The sequence below is a fragment of the Neolamprologus multifasciatus genome, chromosome 15 (genome assembly GCF_963576455.1).
Source record: "Neolamprologus multifasciatus chromosome 15, fNeoMul1.2, whole genome shotgun sequence".
NCBI classification, from domain to species: Eukaryota; Metazoa; Chordata; class Actinopteri; order Cichliformes; family Cichlidae; genus Neolamprologus; species Neolamprologus multifasciatus.
The window spans coordinates 35,215,069-35,238,998 of NC_140453.1; the positions used below are offsets into that span (position 1 = coordinate 35,215,069).

At 42.5% G+C, this 23,930-nt stretch overlaps 2 protein-coding genes across 5 annotated transcripts; one reads left to right on the forward strand and one right to left on the reverse strand.

Annotated features, from left to right (window-relative positions):
* The first annotated feature begins 1,947 nt into the window (after window positions 1–1,947).
* Window positions 1,948–15,741, forward strand: LOC146502565 (regulator of nonsense transcripts 1). Of its 4 annotated transcripts, none has more exons than XM_085133186.1 (24): window positions 1,948–2,359; window positions 2,735–2,877; window positions 3,522–3,611; window positions 3,998–4,165; window positions 5,128–5,308; window positions 5,400–5,561; window positions 5,894–6,104; window positions 6,289–6,387; window positions 6,559–6,667; window positions 6,892–7,051; window positions 7,309–7,427; window positions 7,530–7,694; window positions 7,810–7,924; window positions 8,384–8,527; window positions 8,808–9,021; window positions 9,146–9,263; window positions 9,473–9,629; window positions 9,914–10,056; window positions 10,277–10,451; window positions 11,205–11,283; window positions 11,378–11,542; window positions 11,918–12,138; window positions 12,768–12,890; window positions 13,190–15,741. In XM_085133186.1, exons 1-23 carry the CDS (start codon window positions 2,189–2,191, stop codon window positions 12,885–12,887), a joined length of 3,429 nt encoding a protein of 1,142 aa, XP_084989312.1. In that variant the 5' UTR covers window positions 1,948–2,188; the 3' UTR covers window positions 12,888–12,890; window positions 13,190–15,741. The 4 variants fall into 4 exon arrangements, with proteins under 4 accessions (XP_084989312.1, XP_084989315.1, XP_084989313.1 ...); XM_085133189.1 differs by having other exon boundaries at window positions 5,894–5,978; XM_085133187.1 differs by having other exon boundaries at window positions 6,011–6,104.
* ddx49 (DEAD (Asp-Glu-Ala-Asp) box polypeptide 49) lies at window positions 15,738–23,916 on the reverse strand. Its single transcript, XM_085133190.1, is given in 15 exon segments — window positions 15,738–15,996; window positions 18,185–18,256; window positions 18,443–18,531; window positions 18,821–18,895; window positions 18,980–19,077; window positions 19,263–19,339; window positions 20,430–20,505; window positions 20,721–20,861; window positions 21,320–21,507; window positions 21,752–21,784; window positions 21,786–21,845; window positions 21,847–21,875; window positions 22,259–22,344; window positions 23,346–23,469; window positions 23,648–23,916. Coding segments are annotated over 15 exon segments (1,434 nt in total). The 5' UTR covers window positions 23,763–23,916; the 3' UTR covers window positions 15,738–15,825.
* Between the last annotated feature and the right edge of the window lie 14 nt (window positions 23,917–23,930).

Here is a 23,930-nt window from a genome sequence, read left to right on the forward strand (position 1 = left end):
ACTGATGCTGTCCTTGTGGCTACCTCAAAAAGTACTTTTTTTTTCTCTTTTTTTTAATATCAGTGTGTGCTCTACCTGTGTTTTGGGAGTATCCTCTGAAAGGTATGCTCTTCAGCTTCATTAACAAAGCACTGTTACAGTAAGTAATCCTGGCTTTGTAAAGGAAAGGCTTTGAAATAAAAGAAGTACAAGTGATGTTTGTGCTTTTCCATTCAGTATTCACTCCTATTGAAACCTTGTAATTGACATGTTGGTACAATGACCATGAAAGGCCTGTCACAGTTATTACCACGAGGCTCCACTCTATTGTTAATGACATCTACATGATTGTGATTCACCATCACAAAACACGGGTCACAACTCACAATATTATGAAGAAGTTAGGTTGCCTATATCTTAATCAGATCAGATCTCTAGCATCCTCTTCAGTCACACATGCCCATCACTACATCCATGATCCTTCTCTGTGGTCTATCCCAGTATACCCAGCCTTTTTCTCTAACTTTGTCTCCAAACTATTCAGCCTAAGCTGTGCCTCCTGATCATTCTCTTGGTTACTATCTTTAACTCTGTCACCTCCACTTCTGCCTCCTGTCTTTTTTTTTCTCCTCCTGTTTCATTCTTGCTGCTATCCTCCTGTCACCAATTCCATTTGATTCTGTTTTTATTTATATAGTACCAATTCAAAAAAGCATTGGAAGATAAAGACCCTGGAATAAATCCCCAACAATCAGACAACGCCCTATGGGCAAACACTTGGCAATAGTAGAAAGGAAAAACTCCCTTTAACAGGTAGAAACGCTCAGAGAGAGGTGGCCATCTCCTGTGACCAGTTGGGGGTAAGAAGAGGAAGAAGGGACAAAAAACCCAATGTGGAAGAGAGCCAGAGATTAATAATAACTAATGAATGAATGCAAAGTGGTGTATAAACACAAAAAGTGAAAATGAGGCGATTGAAGAAGAAACAGTGTATCATGGGAAGCTCCCTGCAGTCTAGGCCTTTTGCGGCGTAACTAAGGGGAATTTCAGGGTTGCCTGATACAGCCCTAATTATAACCTTTTTAAAAAATCAGTTTTAAGCTTAATATTCAAAATAGAGAGAGTGTCTGTCTCCCAAATCCAAACAGGGAGCTGGTTCTATAGTGGAGGGGCCTGAAAGATGAAGGCTCTTCTTCCCATTCCACTTTTAGAAACTCTAGTAGAACCACAAATACTCTATTTATGCGGTATGGTACTGTGAGATCTTTAAGACAAGTTAGGACCTGATTATTCAAGACCTATTACCTGTGGAAAAATCACCTGACATTCATCTTTATCTTATGTTAACTCTTTCTCACCTCTCTGTCCATTGCTTTGCATGGTCGACCCCAAGTATTTCAACTCACCCACCTCCTCATTGCATCTTGACCTTTCCACCTGCCTCTCTCATTCACAGGCATGGCTCACTCCTATTAACGTTCATTCCTCTTTGGTACATACCTTCATATCTCAGTGGTCTCGTAGACTTCTCATTTGATTGAATTCTTTAAAATACATTTTGGCATAGGGGCCATCTAAATGCTCACATTTAAGTTACTTAAGCAGACCTGCCTTGGTTGATACTATTTTAAACAATTTTGCTGTTAACGTAATTACCTAAAACTCAATGATAAACTCGTGGGACTCGTTGTTATCCATACAAAACATACTAAAAACACGATTAGATTCGATTTATTTTTTTTTTTTACCAGATTTGGACACAAATTGGGAATTATGCAATTTTTAATATTTTTGTTTTTGAAACAAAACAAAACCTGCTGAAAAAATTGTCAAAATATCGACAAGGAGCTAGACGTATTATATGTATTAGTATTGCTATTTTAATGGATTTCCTCACAGCGTTTTGTGACGTTGCTTTGAGACCCGGATACAGGATCAGAGTGAGAGCTCTTCCTTGTAGAGACCTGTCTGTGAGCTGAACTCCAGCCTCCGGTGAACGTCACACGTTGGGGAAGTCCGTCACCGCGGCTGTTGGACCTGCTGCAGCTTTCGAGGTTCCGATCAGTTCCATTTTTTATTTAGGTTCAAACTGAGACTGTTAACGTCGGGCTCTAAACCAATTGTCGATCAACGAAAACGCTTTGGATTTTAACTGTCTTTATACTAATCCCGGAAACCCGTCAGTAAAGCGAAAGTTGAGAGAGTCGAGATGAGCGTGGAGGCGTACGGGCCGAGCTCCCAGACCCTCACCTTCCTGGACACCGAGGAAGCGGAGTTGCTCGGAGCGGACACCCAGGGCTCGGAGTATGACTTCACCGACTTCACCCTTCCCAGTCAGACGCAAACTCAAGGGCAGACACAGAGCCAGCTGGACAGCCAGGTCTGAGGGTTTTCAATTTCACACGAAGGCACGAGAAAGCGCGCTTTACTGACGCTAGCTGTAGTTAGCTAGCTGACCCAGCGCTACCTGTTAGCCCGCTAAATTGGATAGCATTACTTAGCTCAGTGTTAGCTGGGTTGCAGCGTTAGCAAGCCCCTTAACTAAACTTCTGAAGTAAAGGTAATTGTATTTTTACCTTTATTTTGAACTGTGTTAAGTAAACTAAACTCGTGAGCGTAACTGTAAAATCAAAGAGAAAATTCATGAGCGCTGACAACCTGTCAACTTATAATTTAGTGGCTCTCTCAGCGCTGTGTGCCTGGCTGCTAATCGTTAGCGGTGAGTTTGTTCAGTAAAGCAGGTGTTGTGCTGCAGGTAAATGGTCCCGATGAGGGTCTTCACAACGGTGGAGTGGATGATTCCGTGGCCAAAGCCAGCCAACTGTTGGCCGAGCTGAACTTTGAGGAGGATGAAGAGGACACGTACTACACCAAAGACCTGCCCTTGCACGCGTGCAGGTACGCTGGAAAAAACCGCACCGTGGCAGGATGTCAGCAGACTGTGCGTTACCGATGAACTGATTGCAGTACATTAGTTAGTGATCGTCATCTACATCACTAGTATGCTGTGCAATTTTTAGCTATTCACAATGGTTGAATTGTGCACTATCAGAGGTTTATAATTTTAGTGCTACGATACGATTCACGTGGCCCTGATGAATTGTCAACCAGCTTTAATACTTTTCACATTACTGCTTGAATCTCATTCCTGTTTACTTTCATAATCCTGTAAGAATACTAAACATTAAATTGACAGTGAAATTTAGGTAAAAGCTTTTAATAAGAATTGGCAGTTAAATATGCAATTTAAATGTATTTAACTCTCTTAAATTGGCTTTGTGTGCATTCTTATTGAAACTTATGAAATACTGTACATGTTTTTGACACCTATTGAATATGAATTAGCTTCAGGAGTCCTGCACGTATGGCGGCAACATATTCCCATGACATTTCATATTTGTGGTTGAGGCATGTGAGCATGTAGCATTTGACAGGGTCCGTATAATATGCTGACTCCTTTGACACCCGATATCGTGTGTGTACAGTTGGTCTTTTGCTCTTGTTGTGTTTGCTCTGAACACTGCTGTGTTTGTTCCTTACAGCTACTGTGGTATCCACGATCCAGCGTGTGTGGTGTACTGCAATACCAGCAAGAAGTGGTTCTGTAATGGGCGTGGCAACACATCCGGCAGGTGCGTCGTCGGCTTGTCTTTATTTAATTGCATGTAGGAATCGGAAAGTGAAACTACTAATAACCTGAAACGATAACAATGAAATATTCACACACTTCTCCCAACACCAGCCATATTTTGACAGACAGGTCATGTGGCATGTGTGTAATGAGAGATCTGTGAGAAGTAGATGGCAACTCTTGTATTTGCATTGGTTGAACAGAGGGCGTGTTCAGGTTTATTTACTGTAGATGCTACCAAGCAGTGTAATAGGAATCGTATCCTATTCACAGCCTTTGTTCATAACTGTGAAGTGGGCCGTTTCCCACTTTTGCTCTCGGGCTCAGTGTCAGTTTTTTAATTTTCTGTTTTAACGTTCTGTTTGACTTCCATTGTCTGCCTCGCAGCCATATTGTGAACCATTTGGTGAGAGCCAAATGCAAAGAAGTGACTCTGCATAAAGATGGGCCGCTGGGCGAAACTGTGCTGGAGTGTTACAACTGCGGCTGTCGCAACGTCTTTCTCCTGGGCTTCATCCCAGCAAAGGCTGATTCTGTGGTGGTGCTACTCTGCAGGTATGTTGCTGGGGACTGTCCTGATTTAAGCAGGACAATATTTTACCTCTGTGAAGCTTAATCTGAATATTTACATTTGACTCTGGAAGTTTATGATAAAGTTGTTTTCTTTTCAGTTATTTAGGTTTCTCCCCCTTACTTTAGACTTTAGGACACTGGTAAAGAGGCCAATTATTTTTAATTGACCTGTGTATTGCAGGGCCACCCACCCATAGGCTCATATTTGTTTTCAGACATATTAAAGCAGCTCAAAAGAGACTCGGAACAGTCAAGAAGATGTTCTAGGTTTTTTTTGGTTTTGGTTTTTTTCAAGTTAATAAAGAGAACTGGTCAGGTTTTGCATAAATGTTATAGTTTTATATTTTTTTTTACCTTCAGTGGTCTGCTTAGACTGACTTAGCAGACAGGATTAATCGTTCATTGCTGTTTGTGAAGGAGGTTAATGGAACTTGCTGTTCTCGTGATACTTTCTCTTCATGGTGGAAGTGTGAGAAACTCTCTGCTTTTGCCCTCTGATCAACAGAGTTCAGCACAGACACGTCTCAGAGCTGTGTGCGTACATACATTATGTACTATGGCAGATGAATAGAGCTACAACACTTCTGGACTGTTACTTTCTGTTTGTGCTGGAAGTGGGAAATAAAGTCCCCGGCGTGGATTTTTCTCTGTCACACAAACACCAATGTGTTCAGCGAAGACAGAGCCAGTGTTCTGACTATAGCACATAATATGCACTATCAATCAAAGTAGTGAACAGGCAGGCAGCTATAGAGTCTGCAGCTGTTTTCTCTGGACCGCCCTACTAATGTGCATTAAGCTTGAAATAGAGCTTGCGGCTCTGACAGTAAACATAACCTTCTGTATGGCCTCATGGACTTGCAGTAAGAAGTACTGTGATTTAACAGTAGTTTGATTAGTTTGAAACCTCCAATACTTGGCCTGAATCTTGTGCCTCCATTCAGGCAGCCCTGTGCCAGCCAAAGCAGCCTGAAGGACATCAACTGGGACAGCTCGCAGTGGCAGCCGCTGATCCAGGACCGATGCTTTCTGTCCTGGCTGGTGAAGATCCCATCAGAACAGGAGCAGCTTAGAGCCCGTCAGATCACGGCCCAGCAGATCAACAAGTTGGAGGAACTCTGGAAGGTACGATCCACTTGTATGCCTTTTGCTCTTTCAGGGCTTGTAAGAGTGTTGACTTTGTTTGTTTTTATTGTTTTTTGTGGTTTTCCTACAGGACAATCCCACTGCCACCTTGGAAGACCTGGAGAAACCTGGAGTAGATGAGGAGCCCCAGCATGTACTGCTGCGTTACGAGGATGCTTATCAATACCAAAATATATTTGGCCCTTTGGTCAAATTGGAAGCTGACTACGACAAGAAGCTTAAGGAGTCACAGGTACCTGATATGGTTCCACACAGAGGTGCCTGGAATGTGGTTACTGGTGTTTTACTTCCAGAAATGTACATGGCTAAAGTTTTTAATCTTTAAAAAGCCTTTAATCATTTAATGATTTTAATGGTGTGGTGAGGATTATTTTATTTTCATGCTGAAGCAGGATGTGATGATAGATTTTCCTGACTACAGATGCGATCTGAAATGTGTTTTTTGTGGCGTAAGGCACTTTTCTGATCAGGTGTTTTTACTTTATTTTCTGCAATATTGTCATAGCTGTGATATCTGTATTATTATACCTGATGTTTTGATCATTTTTCTCCCTCCTTTTTCAGACTCAAGATAATATAACAGTTAGGTGGGATCTGGGGCTGAACAAAAAGCGGATTGCCTATTTCACTCTTCCTAAGACGGATTCAGGTGGTAATTCTCTAAACTTTCCTTCCTCCCAGTGGTTCTGTGGTACAGATGTAGCTCCCATCCTACTCCCCTCCCCTCAGGCCTTGCACGCAACCTCCCCCATCCCTGCATCTTTTGGTGGCATGTGTGCGTGTTTTTTTTTGTTTTTTTTGTTTTTTCTCCTCTTGCCTCTGTTTTGTGTTGTCGGGTTAGATGAGGGCACGGTATTGTATCATGTGTTTTCATAAACTTAGCCCTGTCCTTAAATACTTTTGTATGTAATTTTTGGTAAGTGCAGGTTTCTAACTTGTGTCTTTTCACTTGACCCCAGATATGCGGCTGATGCAAGGTGATGAGATTTGTCTGCGGTACAAGGGAGACCTGGCCCCGCTGTGGAAGGGCATCGGTCATGTCATCAAGGTCCCAGACAGTATCCTTTACACAGCTGATATGATCTGTTTCTTAATGTTGCATTCCAGCGTGGCCCTTTATGGCAGCAGTGACTGTCCTAAACGAGAAGTATAGACAGCAAAGCCCACACTCACCCACTAGAAATATTTTACGGATAATGCTGGATTTCCTTAATAGCCTGTGTTTAAAGACTATGGAGATGAAATTGCCATTGAGTTGCGGAGCAGTGTTGGAGCGCCTGTGGAAATCCCCCACAACTTCCAGGTGGACTTTGTGTGGAAGTCGACTTCCTTTGATAGGTAAGCTGTTTTATGCCAGAGCATTTAACGACATGCCGTACCAAAAGGTCTTTTCTTCCTTTCCTTTCATTTCCACCTCATGTTTTCAGTAGATTCATTGTGTCTTGTCTTTTCTTTTTTTGATTTGACTACCAGTTGTAAAGTTTTCAGCTTAATTTAAATGTATTTGGTAAGCTATTTTTGGCAGTAACGGCTGACTTAGAGTTGTTTATGTCCTGCTACAGGATGCAAAGCGCCCTGAAGACGTTTGCGGTGGATGAGACCTCAGTGTCTGGCTACATTTACCACAAACTCCTGGGGCATGAAGTCGAGGATGTCACCATTAAGTGCCAGCTGCCAAAGCGCTTCACTGCCCCAGGCCTTCCTGACCTCAATCACTCACAGGTCAGACTTGGACATCGTAACTCATACGAGAAAACTTTTAGATGGCCATAATCTCAGTGTAGGACATAGTGTAACTTTAGTTGATTCATTTACTGTACATTAGTGCAACAAAGATGTTCATCTTTGTAAATTAATTGAGAAAACTCAAAGAATAAGAAAAGATTTCTGTTATGATCGTCAAAAAGTGTTTTGTGTTTTTGGCAAACTGCGTTTGTTTTAAGTATCCAATTGATTTATTTTGTTTCTTGCATGTTCAGGTGTATGCTGTGAAGACGGTGCTTCAGAGACCTCTTAGTCTGATCCAGGGGCCTCCTGGCACTGGGAAGACCGTCACCTCTGCCACGATCGTGTACCACTTGTCCCGACAGGGCAATGGGTGAGGCAAAAATTGAGTTAACCCTTTTATACTTGGAGCGTGTTATTATTCCAGTCGTGTAATTCTTGTTCCCTTTCTCTCTGTGGTGCATGTGTCCTGTAGACCAGTTTTGGTGTGTGCTCCCAGTAACATTGCTGTGGACCAGCTGACTGAGAAGATCGATAAGACTGGACTGAAGGTTGTCAGGCTGTGTGCCAAGAGCAGGGAGGCCATCGAGTCCCCTGTGTCTTTCCTTGCTTTACACAACCAGATCAGCAACATGGACAGGTCAGTAGCATGAGGGGAAATAGTCCTTCATTTTCCAGGTGTGACCATGTTATATCACAGATTTGGTGTTGTAATGTACTGGTGTAAATAATCTGATGTATCTTTGTCTCCACAGTATGCCGGAGCTTCAGAAACTACAGCAGCTAAAAGATGAGACTGGCGAGCTGTCGTCTGCTGATGAGAAACGCTACAGGGCTCTGAAGCGCACTGCTGAGAGGGAGCTGCTCATGGTGAGGAGGTGTTGGTTTTCACTTTTAATGCAGCTGGAAGTCGGCGATTTCAGGCATTCTTGGTGCAACAAGTAATTTCAGTCAAACGTTGTTTGCCTCTGAGAATTATTCTGTAGAAGCAGTGGCCTAATTTATACATTTCATTTTTAACTACAAGTTGTGGTGCTGATCACTGAGGGCAGCAGCATTTAAACATCCACCACATTAGTTGTCCACATCCTTAGTTGCCTCTCCCTATTATAGACAGTTGCTGCCTTTGACAATTGTTTCTCACATTCACACACTACTGTGTAGCTAAATCCTGCAACTCCACTGGCCTCAGCCGGTCAGCACATGACAGTACAGGAGAAGAAAATATCACATTTCAACTGGCTGTTTGTACCAGTCCATTAAGATGATTCAATACCTTCTTCAACCTGAGATGCAGATAATGATCATAACTTCCTCCTCGTTGTCCAGAATGCTGATGTAATCTGCTGCACTTGTGTCGGAGCTGGAGACCCTCGTCTGGCCAAGATGCAGTTCCGTTCGATCCTGATCGATGAGAGCACCCAAGCCACTGAGCCCGAGTGTATGGTGCCCGTGGTGTTGGGAGCAAAGCAGGTACAAAACCCAAACAGCTGCATCAGTTCCCAGCTGCTGTTGTTTGCTTTGGTTTCTGTCGGGGGTTTTTTTGGGTTTTTTTGCATTAACAGTAAATGAAGAAATACTTTGGCACATGTCAACTAAAAATGTAAAGCTTTGTCATTTAAACTGTAGTAGCAGCTACTGTCAAGTATTAAAACTTTCAACAGTCTGAACATTAAGGAACATTAACGTCTTGTGTTGTGTTGTTAAACTAATCCAAGCGTCACGCTTATGTGGCTCTTCTTCCTCCACCCAGCTTATTCTGGTGGGTGACCACTGCCAGTTGGGTCCTGTGGTGATGTGCAAGAAGGCGGCTAAAGCAGGTCTGTCGCAGTCCCTGTTTGAGCGCTTGGTGGTCCTGGGGATCCGGCCAATCCGCCTGCAGGTCCAGTACCGTATGCACCCGGCTCTCAGTGCCTTCCCCTCTAACATTTTCTACGAGGGATCCCTGCAGAATGGCGTCACTGCAGGTTTGTTGCGATCCGGCAGTTCATTATCTGGTTTGATGAAGGAGCAAATTGATTTCCGCACTGATTAGTAGAAGATTCACCAACTTATAACTTAACAATAATTAGACCGTCCTGTTCTCCTCAGCTGACCGCATCAAGAAAGGCTTTGATTTCCAGTGGCCACAACCAGACAAGCCCATGTTCTTTTACGTTACTCAAGGTCAGGAGGAAATTGCCAGCTCTGGAACCTCGTACCTTAACAGGTAAGTTCTCACATTTTGTTTGTTACTTGGTGGCATTTCACTTCAATCCTACTTAAATTTGCTGACATAATTTGTTTTGGCCCCTGGTTTAAAACAACTGTGGACGAGATTGTTTTGTTTTTTTGCTTTTTTGTTTTTTTTGGCATCAGTTTGCCATAGTTAACTTGAAATGATTGTCCCAATATTGATACGATTGACTGTTTTTTCAGGACTGAAGCTGCCAACGTGGAGAAAATCACCACCAGGCTGCTGAAGGCGGGAGCCAAACCCGATCAGATCGGCATCATCACCCCGTACGAGGGTCAGCGCTCCTACCTGGTCCAGTACATGCAGTTCAGTGGCTCCCTGCACACCAAACTCTATCAGGTATCACTTATAACACAAATGCAAAAATACCCTTTTCCAGCAAACACTTTATAGTTACACACATCAGGAGATATCCCAGGACAACATCAACATGGAGCAGTTAGGAGTAGGACGTCCCGTCTCCTCCACAGAGGAGATGGACAAAAAAGAAAGTGAACAACTGGAGAGCCAGAGTTGAGAGTACACCGACATGAAGTTATTGTTTAAAGTTTAGCACACGATCACTCAGTTTTGGTCCTCTGTTTTTACAATGCAAATTCACCTTTTATCGTGATTCATTATAGCAAGTGGAAATTGCCAGCGTGGATGCCTTTCAGGGCAGAGAGAAGGACTTCATCATCCTGTCTTGTGTTCGAGCCAACGAGCACCAGGGAATTGGTTTCCTGAACGACCCTCGCCGTCTCAACGTGGCGCTGACCAGGGCCAAGTAAGAACTATTAAAATGATCACAGTGGACAGATGAAGCACGGCTCAATCTATCGGGCGTTTCTGATTTGAATGACTCCTGTGTCAAATTTAGCTTAATTTTAGCGATCAGGCTATATGAACACACACTAGATTGACTCTGTTCTGCGCACACAACATTTCACACTGTGTGATTTGTGTAAGCTGCAACCTACCCCTCATCAGTTGTCTTATGTCTGAAGGTATGGTGTGATCATTGTGGGCAACCCCAAGGCGCTCTCCAAGCAGCCACTGTGGAACAACCTGCTGAACAACTACAAGGAGCAAAAGGTTCTCGTGGAGGGGCCCCTAAACAACCTGAGGGAGAGCCTCATGCAGTTCAGCAAGCCCCGCAAACTGGTCAATACCATCAACCCTGTGAGTAGGACGCGTCATACTTTTTTTTTTTTTTTCTTTTTTCTTAAATGATGTATGAATCCAAACTAATACTGGGAATGGGCACCTGAGTAAAAGTGGAAGTAGTTTAGGATCGTGATACCTTTCCATTACTACCTGCTTGGATTGACTTGACTCTGTTCGACTGGCATTCCATTACAACCTAATGTGCATGGTCGTCGTCACAGCAACGCGGCCAAGCGTCCTGTGACGTAAATTAGTATCCAACAAAGATGTGTTTTTGTGAACAAGATGCTCGTGACTCATAGAGTGACGCCATTGACCTGCTAATCGGTGGCATGCACAGTTTGACATCCTCACATTTTATTACCTGGTATCAGATGGCGAATCGATCAGAGTAGGTGTTATGGAAAAGGGGCTCAACCTTTTGGTCACAAGATGTTTTTGTGTCTTTGCTGTCTGTTTGTTTTTAAATGTGTCTTGTTTCTCTTCTGATGAGGAGTGTTGTGCAAGTTGAGGAGAGTCTGATTAAAGGTGTCAACATTCACACCTGCTTTGACACGAGGGGGTCTCCCAAAACTTGTGCCATGAATGTAAAGGCTGCATGCATCCAGTCAGCTGTCACAGGAAGTAAACTGAAGGCAGCAGTGTTTTTTGTTGTTGTTGTTGTTTTAAGCTGGTTAGTGCAAATCAGTGAGTGCTTGATGGTGATGAGCTCTTGTGTATAAGGAGATTTTTGTCAAATTTGTTCTAAACGTCACCGGTGTTTTCCAGGGAGGACGTTTTATGAGCACTGCAATGTACGATGCCCGTGAGGCTCTCATCCCTGGTTCTGCATACGACCGGAGCAATGGTAATATGTCAGCTTCTTTTTTTTTTTTCTTTTTTTTTTTTAATCAGCAAAACTTTGCATGCCAAGTCGTATTGATACTTATGATCTCTTTCAGGTGGACGTCCATCTAATATGTACTTCCAAACACATGACCAGATTGGGATGATTGGTGCAGGCCCAGGTCCCATGGCTGCTATGAATATTCCTATACCCTTCAACTTGGTGATGCCACCAATGGCTCCACCTAGCTATCTGGGTCAGCCCAATGGCCCTGCTGCAGGTACGATAACCGCAAAAGGAGAAGTGAGGAAAATTTGTTTTTCATTGAAACTGCAAATCTAAACCTAAGGAGGGGAAAAAAAAAGAGGGGAGGGAAAGTTGATAGACCTCCTCCTCCAGCATTGCTCGGACTAGTCCCACTTCAGACTACCTTACGGCACGCAGACGGGTTATTCTGGATGTGTTGTTTTTTTGTTTGTTTGTTTTTTAATGTTCAGTGATTCCAAAAAATTGCTGCTCACTGAGGGCATAATGCAAAGTCCTTCAATGATATTTGATAACTGTCACTTCTCATGCCTTATAGATACCCAGCATAATGACTTGACAGGTTGTGATTTTATTTATTGATTTTTTTCCTTCCTCCACCTCCTTAAAGGGCGTGGAGCAATGAAAGGTAAGCCTGGGCGTGGTGGGCGGCAGAGGGTCCGTGGTTCAGCACACCAGGGTGCCTGTCAGGGTAATGGACCCAACAGCCAGGTCAGCCAGGATGGAGCCTCCCAATCCTTCTCCCAGGGGCCACTGACACAAGGCTACATCTCCATGAGCCAGCCCTCACAGATGAGCCAGCCTGGCCTCTCCCAGCCAGAGCTCTCCCAGGTAACGTGTCACTGTTGCTTAAAGAAAGGAGATGCAGCAGAGAGTAACGCTAATTTAATGACAACCAAGTTTAACTGTTGCCATAAATCTCATCAGTGTTGCTGTTTCATTAATAATCTGTTGGGTTGTGATCATTCATTAATCCTCTGAGAAATTTTTGTTTTGAAATTAACCTGGAATGATGAGTTGCTACATATCTTTTAAAATTATTATAAATACCAGTCTCCTATCTAGACCAGAGAAACTGTATTCTAATCCAGATTCATTCAATTATTTAAATAAGTAAATAAAAGCATTACTAAGATTGAATTAGAAAAGGTTAAAGGACCCTGAGCTGGAAAAGTTTCCTGTCTAAACACTTTCCAGTGTTTTCCACCTCAGGAACTACCAGGCACTTTTTGATTGGCCATTGTGTGTTCTCACTTTGCAAAAGTTCTGCAGCAGTTCATTCAGGGCTGTTTTCAGGGGAGATAAAAGTGCTTGCTCAGGGGCAGGTGCGTCTGAGTGTCCCTTGAAAACGTCTGGATGACTCTCAACACTGATCGGTTAAACTCTGAAGGCGTTGGTGGACAAACTTGAACAATCTTGGATGGAAAAACAACTGATTTGTGTACCGTTATGTCCTCCAGGACAGCTACCTGGGTGACGAGTTCAAGTCCCAAATCGACGTGGCTTTGTCCCAGGACTCGACCTACCAGGGTGAACGTGCGTACCAGCATGGCGGCGTGACTGGACTGTCGCAGTACTGAAGTGTAAGTACATGAAGTATGTCTTTAGCTGCAGTGTAGTGTCAAAGTATTCACAGGAAAGCTGATCTCATGACTGAGTGCCACAAGCTTCAGGTGTCTCACTGATCTTGGCTAACTTACAATATATTTTAAGTCCAGTTTCACATAAAACTTGGTGAAAGTACCTGAAACATCGGGATCATCCACTGGAAATGTTATATAATAATTGACTTGTGGATGAGCTAAAATCACATCAGGCATATAAAACATGTTATGCAAAAGCTCTAACCAGCTCAACTTTTCTCATCCGTGTTGTCTTGCAGGTTACCCAAAGAAGGGAGCTAGGCTTGAGCTGAGCTTAGTTCATCAGCTTTTTAATCTGGGAAATAATAAAAACATAAAATGGATACCTGTTTTCCTCTGCTACAACCGAAGCACCACCAAGTGAAAGCGACGGGATAGCGAAACCAAACCAATGACCAGCGAGAGAAACAAAGAGGGTAGAAGAAGAAGAGAGCACGAACAGACAGGCAGGGAGATGGCATAAGAGGCCGAGTGAACAAGTGAGAGGCAGGAACCAATGCCCGTGCAGAGTGAAGGAGGGAGGTCGAAAAGATGGCGGCTTGTGGTCGGGCTGCTGAGGGAAACACGAGAGGTCCAAACGGTCTCTCATGGGAATCCAAATGAGGTTGAGCTCCAAATAAAATAATCTTCCCAACACCTTCCCATCCACAGCGTCTGAGAAAAGTTTATATGCTCGTCTTCAGGTGAAGATCGTAGATTTTCAGCAGAATTTGAAGAAACCTGGTTTCAGTTCTGCTTCCCCATGCTTAAAAGCTGGTTGACTATCAGCCTGTGCAGTGCCCTGGACTGTTTTTAAAATTAGGTTTGACATGGGAGAAGCGTGCTACCTACTGTCTTCTACTGGACCCTCCAAACCTCAGCAGCCTCTAAAGAAAGCGGCAGTCGACGGACCCTCTCAGAGAGGAACGACAAACTCTGTTTCTGTGTCTGAGTCTGATATTGAAAGGCCTTTCATTCGCCTTGAGAACCACTGGCTCGTTCACAAGGTCTGCAGTGGGGTGGTTTCGACCACCCATCAGTGGTGGAGGGGCGTGGGGATTTCAGACTTTTTTTTGCTTTTTTTCCTTTTTTTTTTAAAGACATGAGACGCGAATCCAGATGATGTCGCGATCATCATGGGACAGTTTACCTTTCTTACCACAGAGCACAAAATTGCAAAAAAGTCATTGAAACTATCAAGCGTGACCAGCATTGAATATTCAGCTCGGCGTCATTTGATGTTTCAGCGAAGGCTTTTTTTCCCTCTCTTATTTTAATCTTTCGAATGACGGCGTCTTTGACGTCCCGCTGTCTTTTTAAAACACCCTGTGTACGCTTACATTGGCAAATGCTTGAATGCTTTTGCTCTGAGTGATTTCCTCAGGGGATTGTGGACTGTCCACACTCATCACGTGAATCCCTGCTTGAGGTAAGAGAAACTAAACGGGGACATTTAGATGAGGCTAACAGGCAGTCGTGGCAATCAATCAACGGCAAGAAAGTAGAAGAAAAGGAAGGTGGCTGAGGCAGAGAAGGAAACATGTTAAAGTCAAAGGTTTAGGGAAAAGAGTGAACTTTTTCATACCAGATGCCACTGTGTTTTCCACCTTAATGAAGCCATATTAAAGGTCACGTTGACCACCCAAATACAACGAAAGCTAATCAGGTTGAAAAGAAGTGTTTGAAATTCAGAAATGAACTTGACCCGAAAGACTTTTGGTTCCTGTGGATTCAAATTGTTCTGTTATTAACCCCCAGTCACTCACAGCAGAAAATGCCATCCAGTACTGATCGGGCGGTGGCAGAGAAATGAAATAAACAGCGAATGAGACCAGAATCAGTGCCTATAACCACTCACCCTCAGATAAACAGCCGCAGCACAAGCATGAATGTAGTTCCAGTCAAACGACCAGCATTTCCAACAACCTTTCTGACACCAGAGGGCTTAAGAAACCCACAGAAAAGGACTTGTTTTATTTATATATTTTTATTGTTTGAATAAAATGAAGCGAGTGAGTCTAGCAGCTGGGCTGATTGAGGGGCAAAAGCCACCTTCCTTCTCTGTGAGGTAAAAATGGAGGTTGTTAGATTTTATTTTCCCCTTCTGTGGCTGTTTGATTTGTGCTGAGCAGTTCCTCCTGAGTTGATCCACTTTGCTTTCGTCAGACATTTTGCTGCCGTGTGCATCGTTTCGTTGTGTAGTTTTACTGAAATGTGGGATATATATCTATTTTTTTCGTAGCAACTTGCTGAGTACAGGAATGAGCGGGATGCCGTTTCCTTTCTCGATTTTTGTATCTTCTCTTCAAACTGTCCGAAGGATTGTAGTTTTGTAACTTCTTCCAGGAATGACACTTTCTGAACACAGCAAGAATGTCCTGCACCGTTGTTTCTCACCTGCTTCTTATTTCTGCACACACGTGACAATCATGTTGCGCTTTACATTGTTATGTTTGAGCTAGAAATAGTTGACATTTGTGCACCGAGTTCTTTTAGCATATCAACTTGTTCCGGTGAATCCTAATGTGTTAGAGCTTTAAAAAAAATTATTAAAAAAATGTTGCCGTAATATTTTTTTTCCTCCCATCTTCTGAGCTACAGTCAATTCCAACATGTGCAGCGATCATTGAAGATGTGATTCTGTTCCACGCAGAGCGTTCATTCACCACGTCATTAGGCCGAGATTTAATTCATGAAATAAAGTCTCAATGTGATGTAAATACATATTTGAAACAGTCTTATTTGCAGTGACGTTTCATCACAAGATGCTGATTCTCTTGTTAAACTGAATCAATAAACGCTGTCAACTTCAGTTGTTTCTGTGGCTTGAAGTTTATTTGCAGGTACAAATATTACAGGTTATTATACAGTGTGCAGTATATACATGAGGCGGTTTTCATGCAGTTGCCTGCGCTGCCTCTTTCTTTTTCATCTGTCTTCTCTTCATCAGTTTCTTTTTTAGCTGTTTCTGTTTCTGAATGCTCTCCTGGATTTTCTGTTTGAACAACTTCTTCTGGCTCCTGATCTTCTCCAGCTCAGCTTTCCTTTTGGCCTCCAGCTCTGGATCCTGAAATGGCAGGAAATGACTTCTTAAATACCAGAATGCCAAACTCACCGTAGGGCAGGTATTTTAGGCACTCTTGGTCTTTTACACTTTATTTAAAACACGGTGGACAGAGAGGCGCCTGCTGCTATCATGTATGTCCATATTCATTACACCTGTGCAGTAGGGCTGTACGATATGACCAAAATCTCATATCCCAATATAAGAATTCTATCGTCCTGATAACGATAAAAATCACAAAAATGTTACATTTTCTGTAAATTCTGTGGATCTCGGGCAGCTCGACTTGCGCGATGTGTTTCCAGCTGCGCGTCATGTAGCTGGAGTCGAGTGTTTTAACCGATGCATGAAACTATACATTTTTAGACATAAGTTGTAACGGCCGCCGTTTCCTTTGTGAGTATTTATTACACGGCGTGCTGCGGGGAAAAGCCTGTTCTAACGTTTGAGGCTAAGGTTTATTTTTTAGCACCTGGCGGCTCTTTTTTTGCTTCTCATCCGTAAATCTGCTCTTTCACGTGATTCAGTTTATTCTGAAAAGTCTCAACAGGATCTTGAGCTTTATTGTGAAAGGTTTATGTGGAACATAAACAAGCGGACACGCGATGCTGTTACCGTCGTTGTTGCTAACCACAACGCATAAAAACAGGTGCTTGTCCCTCAGTAGTGTGTTTATATTAAATATAAGAGAAAGAGAGAACTTTAAGAAATTAATATAGCCACTACAGTGGCCATCAAAGCGATGAAAAAATATTGCCCTAAACAGTTTATTTTGCGACACCACGAAACAAACATAGCGTAAAATGAAACGATAGACGTTTTTATATCGTCATCCGATATATATCATTATATCAAACAGCCCTACTGTGCATTCAAAACACCACACTGCTGCTAAAGGCTTGTTTCACACAGGCTAGCTATGTACACGGTGGTAACAACACGTACAGGTTATTCCATCAGTTCTCCGCTGCAAAAGGGCACTGGACACTTATGATGGATTTTCTCTTATAAAGAATCCATACTAAAAGTAGACATGGCCACAAAAAGCTACTGCCTGTGAGTGTGAGCAGCATAACCTTTGACCCTCAGTGACCACAGCTGTGTTGTAGTCGCTGGCTTGACAAGATACAGAACCCCAATCAGAGATGACAGAGTGGTTATTAAATGTTCTCTGCTTCATGCTCTGTGTGGGCTCTCATTACTGTTACATTACGTTGTCATCACAACGGTGATGATGAAACGATTAAAATCTATAAAGAACAAAAAAATGTAACAGTTAAATGCAACACTGCTGCAAGGCAGACTCGTAAAATAAAAACATTTCAACTTGATTTAATTTACTTGAATCCTGCGCTTCATTTCTTTATGTCAGGTGAACATCAGAGCTCCGAAACTTTAAACTGGATGTATTTAGTCACAGAGGTTACTTTCCGACAGCCTCGCAGCAAATTATTGTGTGCTGTGACAAATGCCATCGTCAATTTTGCTCCAGCAGCTGCAATTACAGCACTATAAAAGACTTACACACAGTTTGCACTGCTGGAACTTTATAGCTAGCTCTCATTTTAGTTGCATATATTATTCCTTCATAATCTATATCACACAGTATCCTGTAAATGAATGAAAAATAATAATTAAAAAAAATCCAGCTCATTTTAAACTAAAACTTGGCTAAAACATCGTGCACAGGTGATGTATTCAGCATAAGTTACCATGGCGATTTAGCCCGGTAAAAAGAGCTCACCAAGTCATTAATCTTGCTTTGCCGTTCACCCTTCAGGAGTAGGTGATGTCATCAGGAGACGGTCAAATAACATTAAATTTGTCTCTTACTCATAGTTTTGGTGAGTCGATGTGTAACGCTGCTGTTCTGAATCTTTATGATCTTTAATCAACCTTAAATGTGAAGTAAAAGGCATCAAGCATGACTCATAAATATTTCAGAGTTTATAAGAAGCTGTTTATTTTTTTACAGACCTTTCATAGACTCTAGTCTAGTTTTACTATTTGTATTTATATCAAAATATTGAAATTGTTTTGTCCCTTCTGCCTAAGTAGCAGTCACCCCAAGATCTGGAAAATAACGCCTCACTGTTGTTCAGACGTTCAACTCGACTTAAAAATATAACAATGATACTTCAAATCAAAAACAGAATAATGTTTAAATAGTTCACTAAGAGGCTGCGCTCACCTTCCCCTCCAGGATCAGCTGTTTCCTCTTGTTGATCTCTTTTTTCTCATCAAAGTCCGTTGACTCGAGTTTCTGCAACATGGAGTTTACAGTGAAAACACTTAAACTGGTGAGGCAGGTTAAAAACAGGCGTCCCTGACTAACGGGATGATTTTCAGACTGTCAGTCACCGTGTGAAACAAGGAGCGATGTTCCACTTTAACTGGATTCAGCACAGTGAAAAGCAAGAGGTGAGCATAAGTGATAAAACATCCGTACTATCTCACACTCCCGCCGGGTCACGTTGACCTGGGTGAGGATCTTCAGGACTTCCTTCTCCTCCACAGGATATTCTTTCAGCTTGGTTTCTGTAAGAAGACGAGAGGCCAGTGTTTAAACACACACACACACACTTTGTGATATTTACAAGATGATGATGAGCTGCAGATCTCAAAAAGCAAAAATCCTTATCTAACCTCATATGTAATCAGAAATTGTGCAAACATCCAACTTTAAGATAAATACAATCTCTAAAAGTCAAAAGTTTTACATGTTTTACTTATTAATGTTACCGATGGACTACAATCTATCCTGAGGTGCAGCTTTCCTACCAGCTTTATTCGCAGGTCTTTAAACTGAGCCCTAGATGCGACTTACGAATCTGTTCTTCGATGGCGTGAATCAGGTGGATGTCGTACTGCGTGACCAGCGTGATGGACACTCCGTTCCTCCCTGCAGGAGGAAAACATCACAGTGGTGTTTATGTCAGACGCGAGGAAGATGATATAAGAAGAAAAAAAGAACCAGAAAAAAAACCTGCTCTGGCTGTTCGCCCGACTCTGTGGATGTAGATCTTGGGAAGGCCGGGGGTGTTGTGATTAATGACGACCTGGACAGTTGGGATATCCAAACCCCTGTGGGTGGGAAGTAACAGGAAAACGCATGTTTCTGCTTTGAAATGCTTTGTGGTGACTCCATTGAGGAGTGACAGAAGCCTTAAACAGGCTCACACTACATAATGTTTGTGTCAGATTTGTTGATTAGAGTCATAAAAATGTGGCCTTTTCATTTCTTTCCAATGCTCTGCGTGCATTCTCACCTGGCAGCTACATCAGTCGCTATCAGGATTTTGTAGACGCTGGCTTTGAACTTGGCGAGGTTTGCAAATCGTTGTTTCTGAAGAACAAAAAGCACAGTCTGTTATTCTGCAGGTTCATTAATCTGCTGTAAAATACTCTGATCCTTTTCAACACACTCTTTGTCCCTTTAATGACACAAATATAATTCCCAGATATTTGTAGAAGACCTCTGAGGAATTGTGAAATCTCCAACACAGAAAGCAAAGTCAAATGCTTTGTAGGTGCAGTTAATTGACTGCACCTCACTCAGCTGTTATTGCAAAGAAGCTGCCCTTAAAATGTCTCAGCAGGCGCCCTGCTGATGTCAGTTTGTGCTAGGGCTGCACGATTTTGCATAAAATGAGAATCACGATTTTTTTGCTTAGAATTGAGATCACGATTCTCTCACGATTTTCTTTTCCAATATAAATATTTATTGCACTTATTAACTGCACATCAACTTCGTAACAGTTGAGACGGAACATAAAAACAATAAATAAACATAAAAACAACAAATGTTACACATTTTGTGGTTGCCGCAAAATGTTGTACTGCTTGAAATTCCATCTCCACCGTTGCTCGACGCTGCGTGTATAGAGCAGGTAGTGCAACAATAGAAAAATAGTTGCGGGACGGCACTGTGTAGCGTTTGTCTAGGGTGTTGATCATTTTCCTAAATCCCTCGTTTTGCACAGTGTTGATGGAGCCATATCTTTGGTCAGGTGATAAGTAATAGCCTCCGTAATTTCTTTGTGCCTGCGGGAGGTCGACGTGTATAGGGAAGCACTGTATAAGGTTCCCGTTATTGATGTTTGGGTGGTTGACCGGGACGGATTTTCTCCTGTCACTTTCTCGTCATCCCTGACGTGCTCTCCGTTGTTTTTTCCCTGCCAATTTTAGCAGCCAGCTTCTGTATCACGTGGTATAAGGCTCTGCCTTATACCACATGAGTGAGCGCTTGTTTTCATGCAGATTACGTCCCGGATCAAAATGTGGTACAATTGTCGTCGTCTTTTTCTTCTTTTTTTAAAAAATCGTTGTCATTTGGAAATGAGATTGCACATAAATATGAATTGAGATCACGATTTTCTAACGATTAATCGTGCAGCTCTAGTTTGTGCCCTTGCTGCTGTTCACACAAACCTCACCTGTTTCATCATGGAGTGCAGAGAGATGGTTGGAAAGTTAAACTCCCGCAGCATCATGGTGAGGATCTGACAGCTCCTGAATTGGTCAAGAAAATGAGAACACTCAAAGACCTGCACGCAGAAGTTTTACATCATTCATATGATCGTTTTTTTCCTCTTCTAAATCAAATATATGTTATAACATGTGGAAAATGAATGATCACAGTCCAGACTGTGCTTCATAAAACAGCACCGCCTTGCTTTAATCTGTAAATGTGCACACAGGATGCTGAACCCCTCGTGGCTTCTTACTTGCACGTGTTGGTAAAAATGATGATGGACCAATCATCATGCTCATCGGTGAATGTCTGGATCAGATGAACCAGGTAGGCGTCCTTCACCTTCTCTGGAGTGAGGATGTATCTCTGGTCCAGCTCCTCTACCGTTCGTGTTCTGACAACATCAATAACAAAAGATAAATGACCACTGATTAGATTTGATATTTCAAAAATATAACAGACAGCATCGCTGAAGGTGACGGGGATTCAGGGCTTCAGAAACATCAGGTGAGGAAACGACTGAACACTGTGGAGCCTCTGTGACACAGCGCTCATGCTCAGTTAGATTCTATTACCTTTTTCTGCCCACCGAGATCAGATAACAGATTTAACCTCACCAGGAGGAGAAAACATGTAAAGCTGAACAGAGAACATAAAGCTCAACTGCTGAGCTGCTGTTTTATTCTGTACACACTTTCACATTTTACATTGTTTCTTTTAGTTTTCTGTGAACGTATCCGGTGAAAATCTGCACACGCCGTTTCCCAATCTGAACCCTGCTAACAGTTTTATTCGATTTCTCACTGGACCATGAATAACCTGCAAATCGCGAGACAGATGCAGGTCACTCACTCCGATTTGCTCTCCCAGAAGAACGGTTCGTTCATGGCGATGCTCTTCAGCTCCTGCAGGGTGTCGGTCAGTGTGGCGCTGAACAGCAGCGTCTGACGCTTGGCCGGCAGGATCTCCAGGATCACCTCCAGGTCTTTGGTGAAGTCGGTACAGCCTTGCTCCAGCAGCCGGTCTGCCTCATCCAAAATCTGCCACAGACGAAAGGAGACACACAAACAGTCACTAAAACCAGGAGATATTATATACAATTACATCACAGTTTACTGAACATCTAACCGTGGCTCCACAAGGTGGAAAAATACTAAATAATGTGCACACTGGTGAAAGATTATAACTTGTATGTGACAAAAGTACTTCACATAAACAGAAGTTTATGTGATAACAATACTCTTATCATTGGATCTGATCTATTCTCAGTTTCGGTGAACTCACCAAGAACTGGATCCTCTTCATGCTGAAGGTGTTGGGAGCTGCGGATGTGATCGGCTAGTCGGCCTGGCGTTGCTACGACTACATGTGGTTGGTTTGGACAGCTCCAGGGCCTGGGTCACCATGTCTGCCCACAACACAGCAGAGTCAGCACAGAGCACGAGCATCAGACAAAGCAAAACCAAGTTCATGGAAAATGGCAACATTGTTTGGTTCCTGCAGCTGAGCATCATCACATTTTGAGCAGGACTCCCACCTTTAATGGTGAACTGTGAATTCTGCACAGGTGGAATAAATTCACTCAAAGCACGACAGAAACAGGTAAATTGGCACATTTTTACACTCTGATTAAAGGTCAGCTGCTCAATTATTTGCTTCAAAAATACTGATGAGAGATTTCAGGGGAAAAGAATCTCTGATGTTTATTCTTTTCTTTTTTTTTTCTTCTTTTTTTTTTGCAAAAAACAAAAAAAACAAAAACCTCAACCCAGAAAATAAGAAAGTAGTTACCCATTCCACCGACGATGATGCATTCTTTCAGACCCAAAGGTTTCCCCAGGACTCGAAACTGCTCTGCAATCTGATAGGCCAGCTCCCTGAGTGACATATTACATCATACGTCATATTTACGGTACTGTGTAAAATCTTGAACGACCCCTCATTTCTTTATATTTTGTTTCCAAGGAGCCAGACTTTCTCGTATTTTTTTTTAAAGTGGTCTTAAACAATAGTTCTTTGGCCTTTCTGAAGGTCTTTCAGAGTTACTCATTGGACTGCTTTTCACTCATTTCAGTCTAGTCCTTGTACCTGACCATTTTCAGATGAATGTTTTTGATTTGTTAAGCCAACACTGACCTATGACTCATTCAAGGATAAAAAGAGACACTTGGCTCAAAGGAGGAACCAGTATTAGAATAACACGCTCCAAAGTAACGTGTTAATGTAATAACATTAGATTTTTCAGTAACTTAGTAACTCTAATAAATTCAGTAATCATATTGCAGTTATAATTACTACAGAGTAACTTGCCTGTGAGAAAAAAAGCAGTATACCAAATTACTTTCTTCTGGCGTGCAATTAAGCAAAGTACTGCATTACTTTTAAGAGAAGTAAAGAGCAACGTTGTACTGCTGTTTTGAAAACTACGAGCCCAACACTACACATAACAGGCTGATCAACAAGCAATTTTAAACCGAATCTTTAAGCACTCTGTTACCAGCTGCCTGTAATTAAAAGCACATAATTTTTTCCCATTTCTTTAGTTAAATCTGCGAAAATGAAGATAACACAGCATAAAATAGTATTTATGCACCAACCCAGTGATTCTCAATTATCACCATAAATCTTGAATGTGCATCGAGGTTATTATAATGTATAATAAAACTAGATATGAAAGACGTTAGTTACCTAAATTTAGCTAGACTTTTGGAAATGTAAACTAATTAAAATGACTTTGTGAACTTGAAAACGAACTAAAATAAAATACAAACATGGAGGAAATATCCTTGCTTTTATCTTGGTAAAAAAACATTATTACAGCTTGTCTGATGAGGCATTGCTGAGACTCTGGATGCCCACATCTGTCCCCTGCACTGACCTGGTAGGAGTGAGCACCAGGCAGAAGATGCCGTACGGGTCCTCTGAGAGTTTCTGCAGCACTGGCAACACGAACGCTGCTGTTTTCCCACTGCCGGTCTTGGCACAGCCCATACAATCCCGACCTGTGGAAAGAAACACCTCAACAATGATGGTGCAAATGTAGAGCTGCAGAGGAAGTCCAGCTCCGCTGTGTAAATAACAGAGAAAGTCTTCCAGACATCCTCAACACCAGCTTAACAGTTACTCAGAGATCCTCCGGCAGGTAAGCATATATGTGACAGTATTCCCGTCCTGTCTTACCTTGGAGGATAGCTGGCATGCAGTTTTCCTGGACTGGAGTGGGTTTGTTGATTCCCAGCTGTTTACACTGTTTAACCAGCCAGTCTGACAGACCGAGGGAGGAAAAGTCGCCCATTTCTGATTTACCTCGTCCTCTGAAGCTCGGTGAGATCAGCTGTGGACGCGTTATGATAAAAGACTCGCTAAAATACTCTTATTTCAGTAAACACTAACACATCCTCATGTGGCAGGTCCGCGGACGCTCGCTGATTACGTAACAAGAATGCGTCTTCTTCACTGCAAA

What these genes read in the sequence shown, in the direction of transcription:
- LOC146502565 (XM_085133186.1), top strand. Translation starts at nt 2,189, where the DNA reads ATGAGCGTGGAGGCGTACGGGCCGAGCTCCCAGACCCTCACCTTCCTG. An exon ending in AAGTCGACTTCCTTTGATAG is followed by an intron (nt 6,668 to 6,891) that starts GTAAGCTGTTTT and finishes GTCCTGCTACAG; the next exon opens with GATGCAAAGCGCCCTGAAGA. An exon ending in GTGGCGCTGACCAGGGCCAA is followed by an intron (nt 10,057 to 10,276) that starts GTAAGAACTATT and finishes TTATGTCTGAAG; the next exon opens with GTATGGTGTGATCATTGTGG.